At 38.3% G+C, this 17,786-nt stretch overlaps 1 protein-coding gene across 6 annotated transcripts in view; it reads left to right on the top strand.

Moving 5' to 3' along the window:
* Positions 1-17,786, top strand: part of PTPRK (protein tyrosine phosphatase receptor type K) — a 403,334-nt gene that overhangs the window by 228,357 nt on the left and 157,191 nt on the right. For all 6 annotated transcript variants that reach the window (XM_064508961.1, XM_064508963.1, XM_064508960.1 and 3 more), the window contains one exon: positions 4,843-5,136. In XM_064508961.1, the coding sequence (XP_064365031.1) occupies positions 4,843-5,136 (294 nt within the window). The remainder of the gene's footprint in view (positions 1-4,842; positions 5,137-17,786) is intronic.

Below are 17,786 nucleotides of genomic sequence, written 5' to 3'. Positions count from 1 at the left end.
CCAGAGCTCTCACGAGCAACGTGTGGGCATACCTGAACGACTTTGTAAGAAATAGCTGTTTCCCTGGAAGAGAAATGACTTTGACCTAGGTGAGAGTTGAATCAATGTTGAGTCATCTGCAGAGGTATCTGCAGTGTGCTCTCCAGTGTGTCCAGTATTATCTATATTTCTCTGGATTTTTCTGTTTCTTAAAGTTACAAAAAATTTAAAGAGAATTTTGGATTTTCTTGATTTACCCACTTTCTTGATATTTAAGGTTTTGTTAAGACTTCTAGATTTTAATTTCTGGAGGGATGATGCTGATATTGTTGGGCGTTTTAAATAAATGAATACTTTGTCATGGAATAATTGTAAAAGCTATGCCTTTTATGAATGATTCCGATTGTATGCATTAGATTAAACTGATGAAGCCCATCATCATACCAGCTGTATTGCTTCATGTAAGGTATTTGATGGAGAAGACTAAACACGTGCTGCAGGCAGAACAAAGCCACACTGAATGTGTGAGCAGAGGAGCTTTGCAGGATGTTGGTGTGTGGTGGGTCTGTGCCAGCGAGAGGGGGAACGGAGAGTCTTGGGAACGAAGGGCTGCGCCTGTCTTGGATGTTTGCGCTGTGTGGTAACCTGACAAAACCCCCCAAACCTTTGTGCTGTGAGCAAGGAAAGAGTCTCTTGTGACTGATTCATCTTACCCTCAGTAACACGTGACTTTGTGTAAATAAGTAAGATTTTGTCAGGCATGCCTCCAGTGTCAACTTTTCCTTCTAAGTGGAAGAAGCTGTAGGATTCTGTTTTAGTTGGACTATGTTTTTCTGCTTTGAACCGAATTGTTAACAGAACAGGATTACCACTAAGATGCTAATGAAACTTCCTTCCTTTATGTTAAATTTAAGGATATGATTAGTTTCAGAGAGGCACATAGTAACACTCTTGTCACCCAGACTGGATAAATAATATTAAGCAACATAATATGTACACATTACTTGAGAATATAGGAAATTTTGTGCATACTAGTTAGTATACTAATAATGCTACTGGCTTTTTCTGGTTGTTTATTCTGTCTATGAATACATAGTTATTTACATGCAATGTTTAATATTAAGCATATGACACAACTGTTTAACTGTAGGAAAACTTATAGCTAGGGTTGATGCTGCATGCTTATTCTAGTCATCGGTACCTAAATATCACAGTACATTTAATACATAATGTCATACACATACTGATGTGAGCATAATGTACTGCTAGTAACTCAGCAGAATGGGAGCTTTGTACTGATGAAATGTCAGTCTTAATTTTTGATTAACTTAGCTGTGGGCATTTTATGTCAAAACCAGAACTGGCCAAATACTGCAAAATGCTATGCATGAAAATGCTTTCATGTCTTCAATATCTTGTAGATGTACACGCGCTCTTTTTATATAGTCTTTCAGATGTGTTAGTGGCTATGCATACTGGAAGGGATTTCGTCAGATTTGCTAACTTCAAGCAGGGGCTAAAAATATAGTCAGAAAATGAGTCTGTAATTAAACAAGTCAGACTTGAAACAAGTTTCTGAAGTCTGTGCTTGGCAAAGGAAGAAATGTAACTTACCATGCAGGGAATTTATTTGAACTATTTGCATCTGTGTTTGAAATACCTATTGAAACAGTGACTCTCTTGACCAATTGATAAACCATCCATAGGTTGAAATATTTTTGCATAAATCATTGTTTAGAACCATTATGGCTATTCTGAAAAGGTTCATGGCCAAGAAAAGTAGAACTGCATTCACTGAAAATTTCTAACTAGGAACACGGTGCACCGTAGCCATGAATATGTTTGCCTGTCTGCTCATAATAATTGAGGGGGTTTTGTTTGGTTGGTTTGGTTTTAGCAGAAGTAAAGGGTAAAATAGTCTGAGCTGGTTCCAGATGGACCCATGAGCAGGGGCACTTTGCTGCCTGACTTTGGTGGGGTTTGGGCAGCTGAAAGCCACAAAACGCGTTTCACATTGTGGCTGTTGCAGGTGGAGAGCCTGGGCAGAGCTACGTGAGGCCAAGGAGATGTTGTTACCTGTTCAGCCGCAGCTTCCCTGAACCCTGCCTCTAGTCCAGGCTTTAAACTCCAAAGTTTTCACTCCTCTTGAGGGAGGGCTGAGGTTTTTATATCCTTTATAAGTCAGACTGAATTTCTGAGAGTGACTTTCTTTGGGATTCACTTTCATGCATCTCTTCTCTTTTCATACCATGCATAAGAGGACTTTAATTTTGGACAGGCTCTTTCCAGGACACTCCATAACTATATTATTTATTTGGTGGAGCCTGATTGCTAGGATGAAGAGCCAGAAATATAACTTCTTTGAAGGATCTTAATTGTGCTAAAAGCCCACTGACAGAGTATTATTGTGCATGTGTGATATTTGCTATGGAAATGTTAACCAAAATATTAATAATGGCTTTGATCTTTTCTAATTTTATTAATGGTATTTTTTTAAGCCATAAAAGTTTCAGGTTACTGTGTATATACAGAAGGAAATTATGCAATTTGAAATTATAATTTGGAAATATTTGATGGATCTGGTTATAGAATAATGAATGAGAATAATTAATAGAAAGTTAATTAGATAACACTGGAAAAGTTTGTCTGGTAGATTGGGATTGCATGTTTCAGTTGATGCTTAGTGTACTTTTGAGATTTCTGGTTGCACCACACCTCTGGTTGTGATAGTATATTGTATTATGAAGAATATTAATAATGCTGCAGAACAATTACTTGCTCATTTGCTAACTGATTAAAATTCATGCATAATTTATTGGAACAGGGAGAGACTATATAAATAAGCCTCCTTGTCCTCAAGAGCTTAAAACCAAAATACATATGCTAATATAAGAATATGCTTTACCTCTAACATAAAAATTTAATATGCAATGGTATATTAGTCTCATTAATGTGAGGTTTTATTTGTAATAATCATGCTCTTAATCAAAGTATATACGTCTAAGCATAGCCTCACATTTAATAGGTTTCGAACTCAGAGTTGGTAGTGTATCATCCTCATCAACATTTATGTTTTCTGCTATAATATACACTGACCTTAGAATTCATTAGTTTGACATTTAATGTGTTAATTCCACAGCAAATAAACTGCCCTCATTAAGCCTGGCTGCATTGCTGAGCTTTGATTCAGGTAGGGGTCTAAATTAGTTCACATGCATTTTTCTTGCCAAAACAGGGTAAAACATGTTAATAATTAATGGAGATACTTTATGAAGTATTGTATATCCAAAATGAGAAATTGGGACATCTAGGAGCATTCACCCCTTTGCTCTGGGAGAACAGAATGAGCTCCACTGGTGTCCATCACAGAAAATTCAGATTCCCTCATCTCCAAACTGAGTAGTTTGATATGTAGCTAATTTAGAAGAAAAGTCAGTAAGAGATGTTTTTGCGGCAAAATGTGGGAAACATGCTTGCTTGTGGAGCTGGTAAATTTACTGTTGGGAGCCAGTTCTTGAGGGAAATCTTTACTGCTGGACCCAGAGAACCAGGGAATTCTCACCCACACTTCACCACGAAGTGATGGCAGGACGTGGAAGGAGATCCGGAGGCCATCGGAGAGCCCTTCTAGGTCCTGACTGATCCCATACTATTTAAATGACATTGGTGCGGTCATTACTGAGAGGCAGGATACGTGCAATGCTTCCATTCATTAGCTTTTGTCATACAGCGGGGAGTAGGAGGGGAATGATGATGAGAAGGGCCCAGGTCTAGGGAAATCTTATGGTCTGGGGGTAGATGTTATTTTTTATGTAGTGGCCATCAGCGCTCTCTACCTGCTCAGAGTTGCCACGTTGTTAGTTCTGCATCGCTGCTGTGTGAAACCCCTGTGTGCATTGAATTTAGCATTGTTGCCTAATTAACTGAAAGAAATTAGTTGAAATATGAGCCATCTGGAATGAAAATGAACCTTCCACGTTTATCAGTGGGTTCATTTTATTAGAAAAGTACATGTTGCTTGAGGTTGTTTCTTAAAATAAATCATGCCTAGGCAATGTGCTACTTTAGGCAAACATTTCTCAGGGTAAGGGAGACTTCACCTTCCCCATTTGGCCTCTTTCATTACCTTTTCATTTTGCAGATGTGTTGAAGTATTTGGGGGGGGAGGCTGATTGGAACAAAGGAAGACAAAAGGTATCATGCATGCTGTTGTTTGAATTGTTAAATCAGTAGCAAGTTATTTAAGAATAAAGTAATTTTTTTATGTTATTGCTATATGTCTTTATTTTGTCATTCTCCAGCCTATTTTGCTCAGTTCTGAGTTATTCTGAATGCCTTTGATATGTATCTGTTTCTTTTACTGCAATTGCATCTGGTGCATTTCAAATGAACTGCAGTGATACTCATTTTTCAGATATTCTCTACAGGATTAGCATATAATGCTATTGGCAACTATTTCTGTACATGACTTCTTTCAATAAAAGAAAACTAGTTACATTTTTCAAAGTCTTGAATTATTGGTCTGTTAAAATACACGTATGAGCACTAACACAGAATTTTTTCAGAAAACGTGTTACAAAATAGCAATTTATAAATCAGATTAGGGTTTTGTGGGTCCCCAACCCAGATTTTTAAATGAGAAAAATAATGTTGCTGAGGTGCTGGCAGTGCTCCACTTATTTCCATCAGCTGAAATTCTCCTCAGCTTGTCTTAGGTTGATGCAGCTTTGATTTTTTACTTTCAAGTTTTTAGATCTCTGCTGATGAAAACCTGACAACTTTATCCTGAAAGAGTCCTCCTCTTAATGAGTTTTCCAGCTTTTGTTTTATTGCCGGCTTTTTCTTCATTTGTGTCTCCTACAGAGCCTCCTCGGCCAATAGCACCCCCGCAGCTGCTTGGTGTTGGGCCCACGTACTTGCTAATACAGCTGAATGCAAATTCAATCATTGGCGATGGACCTATTATTCTGAAAGAAGTGGAGTACCGCATGACATCTGGGACCTGGACAGAAACCCATGCTGTCAATGCACCGACTTACAAGCTCTGGCACTTAGACCCAGACACTGAGTATGAGATTCGGGTCCTGCTCACCAGACCAGGAGAAGGTGGAACTGGACAGCCAGGACCTCCACTCATCACCAGAACCAAATGTGCAGGTGAGTTTGCTCTTTCTCGCTCTCTTTTATTTAATTATTTTGTGGGTTTGTTGGCTGCAATTAACCTGAAGCAGAACTTAAGGTTTCCCTTGGCGCCTGGGGGAACCCACTGTGTTTGGGCCAGTGTGCATTTGTTTTTTCTGTGTCTCCTGGTTTGCCTGGTTACTATCTTGTTTCCCGTTTGCTGTCTGTGGGAGCTAGGCTAACAAACGGGACTGGGGAAAGCTTAAGAAAATCTTTTACTTCTCTTTATGACAAGATGGACACCTTATTATTTCTGGAAAGGACAGTCTGCCTGTTTTTCACTTCATGTTTACACTTACATTTTAAATAAATTTATACCTAAAGGAACTTGCATGGAAAAGAATCTGTTTAAGAAACAGAATTTTACAAAAATGTAGTGTCCTTCAGGGTTTTTTTTTTTTTTTTTCTTTTTCAAAGAGGATATGCATGGCCCACCAGAGTCTGTGGCCAACTTCTAAAATGCAAATATTAATAGAGTTTTCTCCCTTCTCCATCTTCTGCTTTACCACCACTGCAGTCATGAGTGTTGCAGAAACTTGCTGTCTGCTTCTGGTTTTTAGAGTGCCTCTTTATGGCCAGCACCAAAAAGATTAAGTATTGTCAGCTTGTGTTAGATGCTGTGCTTTCTAAAGTTACTTATTTTAATCTCAACTTTCATAAAAAGGAAAAATAATACCTACCTCTCATAGTTACAGAAGAAAAAAATTGTAGGTTTGAACACCAAACCAGGAGGAAAATAAAAGTAAATTAAATTCTGGGGTTTTTTTCTAATCTCAAGATTTTTAGGGCCTGATTTGTGGTATTTGAAAGTTTGCACTGTTAGGTATAGCAGAGTGCTGATAGCCACCTGTTCAAAACTGCGTTAAAGTAGTAAGAAGGAAGAGCTGCAGTGGCGCTCAGTTCCATGTGTTGTTTGTGTGTACATGCATGTACATATAAAATAGAAATATAAATAAAATCTTTTTTCACACACTGGTCACAGACGTCAGTTGGACATCTATTCTAACTCTTATCTAAGCTTATATGATCATTCATTTTGTTTACTCAAGGAAGAGTTTGGTGTCTGGATGACAAGCTAGTACTGCAAGTGTCCTCTACTGGGCTATGGCAATAAGTATAAATCCCTGAAAATTAGCCAGTCTGTTTTGCTGTTTTGTTTTGCTAATACTGTTGGAAGCTGAAGCACACTGTTCATTTAATCCTTTAACCAGTAGCTGTCAGCCGTAGCAATTCTGAAACTGAAGGCATTTTTGAAATTTGTGATCTTATTTATTATTTAGTCTTTCTCTTGTGAAGTGAAAAGATTTTTGTGTCCATCTCAGTTCAGATGACAGCTGTTGAGATCTAAGTAAGGTTAAAGCATTGATTTATTGTTCTGAATCGTTTTAGACATTGTTCTGAAAAAGTACATTAGAAATTTGAAACAGCTTCTATTTTAAAGAGAGTGAGCCAAGGCTAACAAGTCCAAAATACTTTTTTCCCAACACATGAAAAATACAGTTTTATTTATGCAGTGTTTATGACAGACTCAAGCTTTCTAATGGGGAAGGAAAAGAAAGGAGGTCATGATTTATGTGAAGTTTGACATCTTTTTAGAAAACAGGGGAAACAAGGAGTTGTGGGTGTAATTTTATTTGATTTTATTTATTTTATTATTTTAACACTCACATATAAGGCACCAAAATCTGATCTGGTTTGAGGCAAATTTTCAACTCAATTCACTATGAATTAAATTACATTAAAAAAAAATCTTTAAAAGAAAAAATCTAAACTTTTGTGACAATGTTATTTTCAGAAAAATATTTCAAGCTGTTTACCTTGCAGTAAGACTGGTTCATCTTATTCCATAAAAGTAAAGGTAAATAAGTACTATTATTAACCATTTTTATTTAGAAAAAATGAGTCAGCAGAGGTTTAGGGAGACTGAAGAATTTTGCCCAACATCAGGGAATGGGTCCTTGATGGGATCGGGCCGAACAGCAGATCTGTATGCTTCCTTGTCATCTGCCTGACCATGAAGCCTGGTGCTCCTTGTCCAAGTTGCCTTGTAAGGCAACTGCAAGGGCTCCCAGAGCAATACGAAGTTGCTCTTTTTCAATTTTGTCTTTCTATAAGTTTTGTGAGTATTAGTTCAGATTTTGATACAAATGATAATTGATTATCTGTTCAGTGTCAAATGGAGTGATGGGGAAAAAATGAATTTTCGGAGTGAATTTTGACTGCTCTCTGCATGGATTAAAAAGCACACATTACTGAACATTGATCTGATGAGTTTTTAATGTTTATGTGCCAACTACCAGTGATAGCAACCTCACAGACACATCAATAAGGATAGATTAGTATTCTACTTTTTGTTTACTTTATATCTAGAGTAGATATTAGCATTGTTTTGGAATGAAGATTAAAAATGATTTTTCACATAATTCATTTAGTATTTATAATTTCATGGCATTTCATAGTAACATACTATTGATCTGTTAGCCTGTGTTTTGCTGGAGATGTAACCTACTTTTGAACAATCTGAGCAATGACTGTACTCATCTCCATATCAGACATGCACTTTTGTTATTAGGTATTTAGAGTATTTCTGTCTTCCTAATAGCAAAAACAATGTCTGGTGACTTGTTTAGTAAATGTTTCCAATGATGCTAAACACAATTGATTTCTAATAAAGGGATAATTCTTTCATTAGTTAAAAGTCCTGCAAAAATCAGTTTGAGTAACTGGAATTTCCTGAGTGATCTTTCCTGCGCTGAAACAAAGTCACTGCATTTTGCTGAAAACCTTGTATGTCATTTTGTTGGTTTGCAGTCATATACATGCAATTAAAGACAATGCTGAGCAATTGAATATACGATACAATGGAGTGTTTTTAAACAATTGATGTGAGACTAAAACACGTTGAGCAAAAACATTATTTCCCTCCATTATCCTCCAGAAGAGTCAGCTGCATGCTTTTTGTTTGCATTTTTAAGCGCAGACGAAGTGTTTGCTGAGCACACCAGAGTGTCACAGGGTGCCTGGGCTTGCACAGCCCCAATTACAGGCTGTACTGCGTGGCGCACCCAACGCAGGCACATGTTTCTGTGTAGCTACGTGTCCTGCCCACCGTTGCTGCTCATGTTATTTGCCTCACCAGTGTTTTCAAACCCAAACCAAAGGCCGTGAGCAGCACTTGAATCGGTATTAAGGTTGCTTTGCATGGCCTTTCTGGTGGCTCGGGTTCCTTCGGAGCGTGTTGGGTGACCTGTGATTGCCTTCTCTGCCTTTCCCTTGGGGGGCTCTGGGAAGTGTGTTGTGGTCTCGACTTGCCCGCTTTGTCAGCGGTAAGTTAGAATTTGTTCAGTCATGTTGGCAGCTTCTTCTGAGTAACAGCTAAGAGCTCAGTTTTATGATTAACTGATATTTTAGTGGCAAAGGAGGTCAATAGTTCGGCCTGTCCAGAGCTTAATGTATGTACACAGCAGAATTGATCTCTCGTACTTTACTGAAGTTCAATGCAAGGGTGTGATTTTCAGTAAAATGTGAAGATTTGTAGAGCAGTTGGAGAAAAAGTCCTGTTTTTTTCCCCCCAGATATTACGATTTTGGTAAACTTTTGTCTGTATTTTAATTTTTTGGTAATAAAATGAGGTGGAAAGTAAGCTTTACACTGCTGGTTACAGCTTTATCAGAGCTGAGAATGGAACAATATACATTGATATTAGTGTTGTTGTTGCTGTTGTTATTATTTTACTGTTGTCCAAAATAGTTATCAGTCACAAACACCTACTTATCAGTAATAATCAGTCCTGAGGCTCGACAGTGGAGAGGCTTGTTCAGCAGTGCACCGTTGACTTACGATTTGCCTTTGGTTAAAGGCTTGGGAGCTGGGTTGCTTTCTGGTCTTTTTTGAATGTGGAATGTTTGTTTATAATTTGCACATTTATTAATTTTGAAAACAGAATACGCAGAACCCAGGACGCTGCTGAATTCCCCTGCAGCACGGAAAAGGAAAACATGGGGAAATGTTGAAAAACAAAAATAAGCTTCAGTGTTTCTTTCATTTTCTTTGGAATTTTAACAGAGGGGCCCCAGCAATGCTGATGCTGGGAAACTCACTTTGCATGGCCATCTGGAGAATTAAAATGTTGTTCTGGTTGCATAAAAATTTTGTTTGGTTTTGAAAATGAGTGGAGTGAAAGGGGACAGTGCAGCAAAAAATGCACTCATGCTGACGTGGAATGCTCATGGTGATACTCTGCGTAGTATTGTTCGCCTTTTAAAATTTTGGAATGGAGGTGGAGAGTTCAAGGTGGGGAGCTTGAATTACAGACTTTGCTGTGTGCTGTACAGGAAAATTTAGTATGTTGGTATGTGAGGCAGGGGGCTTGTAAAACTGCATGCAGTCAACATCACAGAGAGGTTTTGGGAGCTACAATGTGTCAGAGGCTAGTAAGAAAATACGGCAATGAACGTAGAAGCTGTGCATTTCATTTGCGTCTCTTGAAGTAGTACATCTTAAATTCTTATTTCAGTGTTTGAGAACTAATAAAAGTGCAGATAAATATATAATTCTCAATAATTCAAATCAAATACAATTTTTCAGAAACTTGAATGGTCAGAGAGCAAATATTTACCTTTACAACAAAGCATTTACCTTAAGGTTTCAAACAAAATCTTTACCTTTTTCTCTTGAAGTAAATGATATTGAGGTAGAGAGTTACAACATAGTTGAAAAAGGAGCCTAAATACATTTCAAGCACTTTGATTACGTATTTTCATTATTCGTATTTCTGTTGTTTATAACTTAAACACTTTGTTAGAATAAATGAAAATGAAGAATGACTTGAAACTAAACACATACGTGCTTTTTAAATTACTTTATATTTATCATTGCAGAAGTGCCCATGTTACACGAATATTTATAAGTTGCTGTTGTTTTTACAAATGTGTTTGGCACTCATAACCATTTCTGGGCTTTTGGCCGTGTGATAATTGGAAGCATTTAAGATCTCACCAGAAGATACTGAGTGCACTATTTGCTTGTTCCATGTAGGTTCACCAGTTGGCCATGATACGGAAAAGGTATTTAAACAATTGAGCAAGTGTGGGCTAAGGAGCTTAATCATATTGCTATTGGGACTGGATACCAGAATGAGATACTTGTTACTGAGAGAGCGTATTGCAGAACAGCAACACTTACTGTGCTGATTGCCCCTGTTCAAATAGCCATGCCACATATAGCATCCTAATGATGCTTATATCCATAAGAAAAGACCATAGCGCAGCTGAGCTACCTAGCAGGAGAGCAGTCATATTGCCTAGCCAAATTCTTGTCAGATGGTGTAAATTAAGCCTGGTATCCTCTTGTTTTTGAAGGAGTGCAGTGCTGATGACTCAGTTGAAATGATGTTAACCTGAAAGTTCAGACACTGACCTCTGCTCAATTAGTTTTCACCTTTTTTTGCTTGCTATATTCAGTGTTGCTTAGTATCGCTTTGTGGTATTTGCAGTTGTGAGCTTTCTGTGCGCTCTCCAGAAACGTGCTTACCGTGATAACGCCAGTTCCAGGTTATGCAACAGCACCGCGCCTTCCTGACTTCTCCTGCGTTGTGTTTCCGGCATTAACTCTGCTCCTGGTTAGGTCTGGGTTTTGTAGGGTCATAGTCAGCAGTAAATTGTGTTTTGCCCCTTAGCTTGGGGTGAGGGCGGGAGAGCCTTTTTTGCATGCAGTGACCTCTCCCTCTCTGCCTACTCTCTGAAGCCCCCCAGTGATGTGGTGCTGGTTGCTGCCTAATAACTAATTGGCTGTCCAGGGCTCAGTTTAAAGCTCGCTGAGCTGATGTCTTTCTGTTAACAGTGGACTGACCCGGGATACCGAGTGGGAGGATGGGTGCCCCGCATGCGCTGTGTGGCTGGGCTGGCTGCCGCGTGCCGGGCTGCAGGAGGAAAGGAGCAGCTGCCGGCTCCCCACAACTCCCACCTGGCAGCACCCCTTCCCGCCGCTGATTTTTCTCATCTCCTGTCTCACCTCGGGCTGTTCGGCCGCCTTTCTTGGGGCAGAGAGCGCCACAGCACTGAGACCTTGGTGATTTATCTGAAGTGCATGCAACTAGTCAATAGATCACGTTTCTGAGAGGAGCTCTGTCTGTGGCAAGCAAATATATTGCAGTGCATTAATCCACGGCCACCGTTCCTGCTGTAAAAGAATGGACGTGGGTAATAAATCATATTGCAGCACTTGAAAATGCTAGGGGTGCACCCAGGCCAGATAACTCAGAACCTGCTTGTAATTTCTCCAAAGTTTGGGTATTCATATTCACAGCTTTTCCAGTCTGCGTTTGCTTCTGAAGAATGTGTCTGCAGGTTAAAATAATCTCCTTTCAGAGGACTGTAGCTCTTTCCTGAAACTCTGACTTTTAATTTCAACTGGAAAGAAAACCCAAACTTTTCTGAATATGATTCATTAGTGTGCTTGATATGTTAATTTAGTTTGCCTTCATAATTAAGGTGCCTCAGTTTTTAAGAGTATAATATTATTGTTACAGTGATTGAGGACTGGTAAGCACCTAAATAAAACAAACTTGGTTTTGACACCTGCAGTTTTAAAGGACTGGCTTTTATTGTGCTTCCGTTTTTCACGCTATTAAAAATTAAGCAGGGAATATTTTAATAAGGTTTTATAAGCTGCTGTGGTCACTGCAGCATTTAAATGTAGAGTTTCAGAAGCACAGGAGCCTCTATTGCTATTGTGGTGCTGCTAGCAGAGTGGTGCGGGGTGCATGGCTGTGAGTGCCAGACGGGGTAACGTGGCAGGGTTCGATAGGAAAGCAATACCAGCTGGCTGTGTTGGGGGGTGTTGATGAGACTTCCTAGATGTATTCATTGCTCTCTCTCGATCTCTCCCTGCCCTATGTTTTTCTCCTCCAAAGCCATTACAGAGAAAAATTGCGCTGTTCACACTGGTGTGAGATCTGGATAAAGCTCCAATTAACATCCCCCCCCCCCCCCAAGGTTAGGAGGGGCTAAACAAAAGCCCTCCTTCATATTCACATTGATTCTTTTGGCCTTATTCTGCGAGATGAATCTTTATTTTGCATTGAGTTTTTGGTTTTTTCTTCTTGCAACTTAGTATTACCTGCATTTTTATAAAACAATTCTTTCCTCCTAATTCAAATCTGAACTGACTGAGACAGAACTGAGTGAATTTCATTTTCTTCGTTTTAATTTCTCAGTAAATCTTACTGCTGGCACTGAGAGGGGGAATGGGCCAGATGATGTTTTTGTATGGTATGATAATGAAATAGCTTCCATTGCAACAATAGATTGAGGAGGATATTAAACAGCAGCTGTTGTCAAGTCGCACATCAGGAAATCAGTAGGTCTGATCAGTAGATCTTAAAATGGCTTGTCCAGACTCTTATTATGACCTGTTTTTGTCTCCTGGCTTAAAAACAAAAACCACCAGACAGCTGGGGCAGTCTTGGGAAGTTCCAAATGATTCGAAAAGTAACATTAACAATACTCATATGAAGGATCAGGTTCACCCAGTTAATTAAAGGCTTGTCATCTTGACTTTAATTCTGAACAGAAAAATGGAACAGCCAATACAAGGGTTGATTAATGAAGAATTAAGAAAGTAACATAATTAGAAACAGTCAGCAGGTTTATGGAATACTGATCTTGTCAGAATAACTTGTTTTTTTAAATTAGATTACAGATCTTGTTAATAAAGGCAATATAGTTCTTCTGTAATGCATTTAATTTGATATAAAACATTTTGATGAAGAAATTAAAATAAACTCAAATGGAGTAGAACTGGCTGATGCATCTAAAACATAATGATGGATGAACATTTCTATTTGGGTCATAGCAGGATCGGTTTTATGATATTTATGAAGAAAATATATCTACCGATCAACTTGGCAGATGGCAAAAGATTGTGAAAATGGTAAATAACAGAATTGAGATACTAATTTACACTGGTTTGACTTGGCTGCTGTTAATCTATGTTTCAGGTTGGCCAAGTGTAGTATAACAAAAATAGGCTATGTTTATAGAGTGGGAGAAGGAGAAACTCAATCACAAAGCATTGGCTGACTCAGTGAACTCAGTCAGTTGGGTTCCATAGCTAAAACAGCTAATGCAGTCCTTGGCCGTATAAATGGAGCAAAGCTTCTCACCCTTTCTTTAGTTTTGGAGAATATTTTAAAGCTTTCAAGGCTACATACTTGAAATAGCCTGCCAAATTGGTTTACTCTGACCCATGACCCAGGCCCTTCTCTTTACCCTACTCCCCTCTCTCCCCAAATCTATGTAGCGTCCTATTCTGTGGAATTGAAAATATGGTATTACACAAGAGGTTATTGTTAGGATGAATAAGAAAGCAAAATAAAGGAACTCTGGCAAAAACTTTAAAACTTAAAATCCTGAAACGATATCTTGCTGTGAAGGAGGTGATGTGACCAGAATTATGTTTTTATAGATGCAGACGTGATTGTAGGCATTGATTTGTCATGTGAGTCAAAATCATACTTGGGTTTTCCTTGTTTCACATCTCCAAACGTATTCTGTGAAAAGCATGCTATTTCTTTTGTGCACTAATATGTTTCATCTCAGATTACCTTTTTAAACTATTTTATTTTATGCATTTTGTTTTTCAGACTGTTATTAATTGCTGAAAGCTATTTCATTACTCTTGGAAATGGCAGAATGTTTAATTACCTGAACAATAATTTAACATTTCAGATTCTGAGTCTAACAGTACCATAAGCACACATTTTGCAGTTTATTACCTTTATTTTATGGAATTATGTTCAATGCAAGGGAGCAATGAAAATATATTTGGCAATGTGCCCTCTTTTCTCTGCCAAATGAGCTCTGCCAGTCAGGCCAAAATGTCAGAGGCTGGTTACCACACAGAATACAAAAGTGCTGCATTCACAGTTTAGAACTTGTAGCAGTTCAGGTGGTTACAAGTAAGGAAACTATTTCAAAAGCACCACATTTCCTGAAAGTTATGATCTTAGAAGATAGTCCTGAACTGCAGTTCAAGAAACCTGAATTCAGTTTGGGGCCTTTTCTCCACATTTAACAAATCAGTCAACTTTGTCTCAGTGCCATTTGGAAAGTGGGAATAATATGCACATTTCACCAGGGATGTCTATCATACTTACCTTACACAGCTTTTTCAGAGCAAATAGGTCTGTTGTTCTGCTTGCCGAGATGAGATCTTGGTTTTATCTGAGTGCTTTCCACAGATGAATAGTATGTAATCAGAATTTAGTACATTAAAGATCATATGTCAGAGAGTAAATTTTTATTGATTCACTAACAAATTTTGTAGCTGATGTAATTTTATGGACTTCGGAGTTAACCCCCTTGAAAAGGAACTAGTACCACTGCTCTGCCTTCAACCAGCATTTCTTTGTGTCTGTGTATGCAGGTTCTACTCTCAGTGTACAGCTTATACAGTAAGGGGGAAGGGAAGAATGCAGCAATCATGTATAGAAGTGAGTTGAGATGAATTTTTTCGTGAACTGAGTATCTTCTGTGACTGTCTTTGCACTTGTCTCCTTTCCTCTGAATAGCCGTAATTAAGGATCCTCCTCACTGCACATGTTCCTTTCTTTTTGTGCCATGTCACCTCTATGACTTCTTACATTGCATTGCCAAGTTTTCCTTTTCTGTTGCCCAGGATTTTGGAACACAACCCCTGAACCCAGCTTTCTTGGTTTTCCTTCCCTTCAGCCAAGAAACAAAATGAAAAGTTAAAATAAAAAATGCAGATATTTCTGCCTAAGCAATGGATGAGGGAATGACTAATACGTCATAGAAACTATTCACATTGTATAAATGTTCTTAAGAAGCTGCACAGATCCTATGGTAATGCATACAATATAAGAACCTGTACAGAACAGAACCAAGAAAATTTGTCATTGATATAAATGATCTAATCTAGCTGTAATCAGAAAGGGTGGGTAGTGATGCATATTTGAAAGCTAAATTAAGGAGGCAGACATTTTTCGCTGTTGTTTTACTGATGAGCTTGTTCAGAGCATATACCCTTAGTTTCCACAGTGAGGGGAAAAAATACAGAACAGTAATATTGAATGGAAATCAATAAACATATATATCCATAGTCTTTATGTCTTACTGGGAATTATTTAGTCCTGGATTTATTAGTTGTTGTGTTCTTTAGATAAAGTCAGTTGAAAAAAGTACATTTCATTTTTTTTTCCTTGTGTTACATTGATCTGATTCCCACAGTGGAAGCAAAAGTGCTGCCACATACTGCCTTCACAAGCCAGCTTGCTGTCTTGGTGCTTAAGAAAGGATCCGCAAGTTTGAGATGGGAATTTTGCCTGAGTCTGTTTAATGGTTGCTGGACTCCAGGTGATCTGAAGATCTCTTGAAAATATATGGTTTTGTTTCCAGTGTGTGATGTTTCAGCTAGGCTAATGCAATCTGCACAGATCAGGTTCTGTAGAAGCCACACTCTGTATTTTAATTGTTCAAAAATATGCCTTGTGGACAGACTTAAATTAGTCAATGTTGGCTGTTTTGGTTACACACTTTGTTCTCCTAAAATTAATCTCTTAGATGCTTTGCATATTCTCTCAGCATATACCTATGTACCCATGTATATGTTTTTTTCCTCCCTCGGAAGAGCAGCCATTCTGCACCAGCATGTTTGTGTGAGGCTCTCGGGTGTTACAGGCATACATCCTTCTACCTATGTAGACAATTGTACGGGTTTGGAAACAGATTTGCAGGAGTTGTAATAAATGACCAAAAAACAAAAACCCACACCCTCCTAGCTTTTACAATATAGTCTTTCATCCTCAGTTGGCAAAAATTTTCTTTTAAATAGACTGCTCTTACTCCCGCCTTCCTTATTGCTGTGTTTCATCCTGTGCCTTTACCAGGCCTGCCTGGGCTTGTAGTCAGGGTTAAATGTTACATAACACTGACACTTCATGGAAGAAACTCTGTTTTGTCTCAGGTGCTGGAGGTCTGTTTTTTGGAGTGGAATTTGCTGAGTTATTTTCTGCTCAAGCTCTATGTGCCCAGAATAATTATTAGTGAGAGAAAATGAGACATTCAGTGCAGTGCATCTTCTCTAATAGAAAGAGTTTCTTCTCGGTGGATGTGATGTCATTTAAAAGAATGTGAAAGTCGTTGCATATGCTTTTTTGGCTTGAAACTGTAATCATTCTCTTTATTGAGAGAGTGTAATCTATCTCTTTGAATTTGGCCACGTAAGGAAATATTCTCCTTTCTGAAGAATGAGAACGTAAAGGAGGACCCAAGCATTGGTTGTTAAAGAGTACAGCTCTGATTTTGGGGGAGTGAGCATTCGTATGCAGACATGTAACGTTGTGAAGTAGAGCTCCACCATAATGGTTGGTCTGTAATATTTTAATTTCTGCAGGTAAAGTGTAACTTCATGCTTTGTAAAGTGAGCGTCTTGCTATTTAGCAAGGGACAAAGCATAATGTCATCATTTGAGAGATGTATTCGCAGCTTGGACAGGTGATATTTAAGGAGCCTGAAGAGAGAAATGACCTGGCAGTGTAACAAGACATATCACAAGTGACTGTCTCAGAAAGAATGAGAACAAGACAGACAATTTCCATTACTCCTCAGTGTTAAGGTGCGCTAGCATTATCCCCTAAATAGCCACATGCTCCCAGCAATAATCATGCACTGTCTTCTCCTATACTAATATGAGAGTGGAATTCAATCTCTTTGACACATTGCTTCAGCTTCTGACTTGTCAAATTGTTTCTCTGCTGGTACTCAGCTAATATATCGTGAACAGGCTTTGTATACTGACTGAAATGGGAAAGTAGTTATCCAGTTTCCTTTGAAGCCTGCTGCAGAGGTGTCTAGGATATGCTTTTTGGTACCCTATGTGTTATTGTAGATTGGAAAAACTGTGAAACATCAAGGCCCTTCTTCAAACTGGCTCCTCTTTTGGAGTCTGTTCTCCAGTCTGAACAGAGAAGCCTGTTTAGGTATGTGCTGATTCCCAAAATTGTTTGGAGAGAGGCAATCCTTTTCTCCTGTCTCCCCAGCAGTGCATATGTGTGTACTGTTTTTTATTGCAGAATTTCACACATTTTTTAACTGCTATGTAGGAACATATTTTTGCAGTAGCTGATAAGAGGCTCCATGTTTTCTGTATCAGTCAAATGCTGCCTTTCTGTAATCAAAAGATGATAGTATTCACTGTCATTATGATACTCTGCAATATTGATGAAACACACTTTATAGTAAACTTGCTTTAATTCTGAATGTATAAGATACTACTGTTGCAACTGTTACACTTCTGCATGTATAAGAAATTAAATGAATAATTAAGAAAATGAGGAATTGCTTTTCTGTGTGGTGTAGAAAAGCTTAAGTAATAAGAGCAATCCAGTTACTTGCTGCTTTCTCTTTACCTGTGGCCTGGAACAACCCGCTATTCCCATATTTGAAGCATCTAAAAACTTCAGATACCTGGTTCGAACTGAATATAAATGAAATTTTAAAATATTAAACTATTCTGCATAACCAGAATCATTTTTCTAGTAACTTAACATATATTTAATATGTATGTTTGTGTGTTTCTGTTCTGCTTATTTTAAAATAAGTTTT

This window comes from Dromaius novaehollandiae, chromosome 3 (genome assembly GCF_036370855.1).
Source record: "Dromaius novaehollandiae isolate bDroNov1 chromosome 3, bDroNov1.hap1, whole genome shotgun sequence".
Lineage (NCBI taxonomy): Eukaryota > Metazoa > Chordata > Aves > Casuariiformes > Dromaiidae > Dromaius > Dromaius novaehollandiae.
The sequence above is the reverse complement of the archived record's forward strand: the minus strand, read 5'-3'. Positions and strand labels throughout refer to the sequence as shown.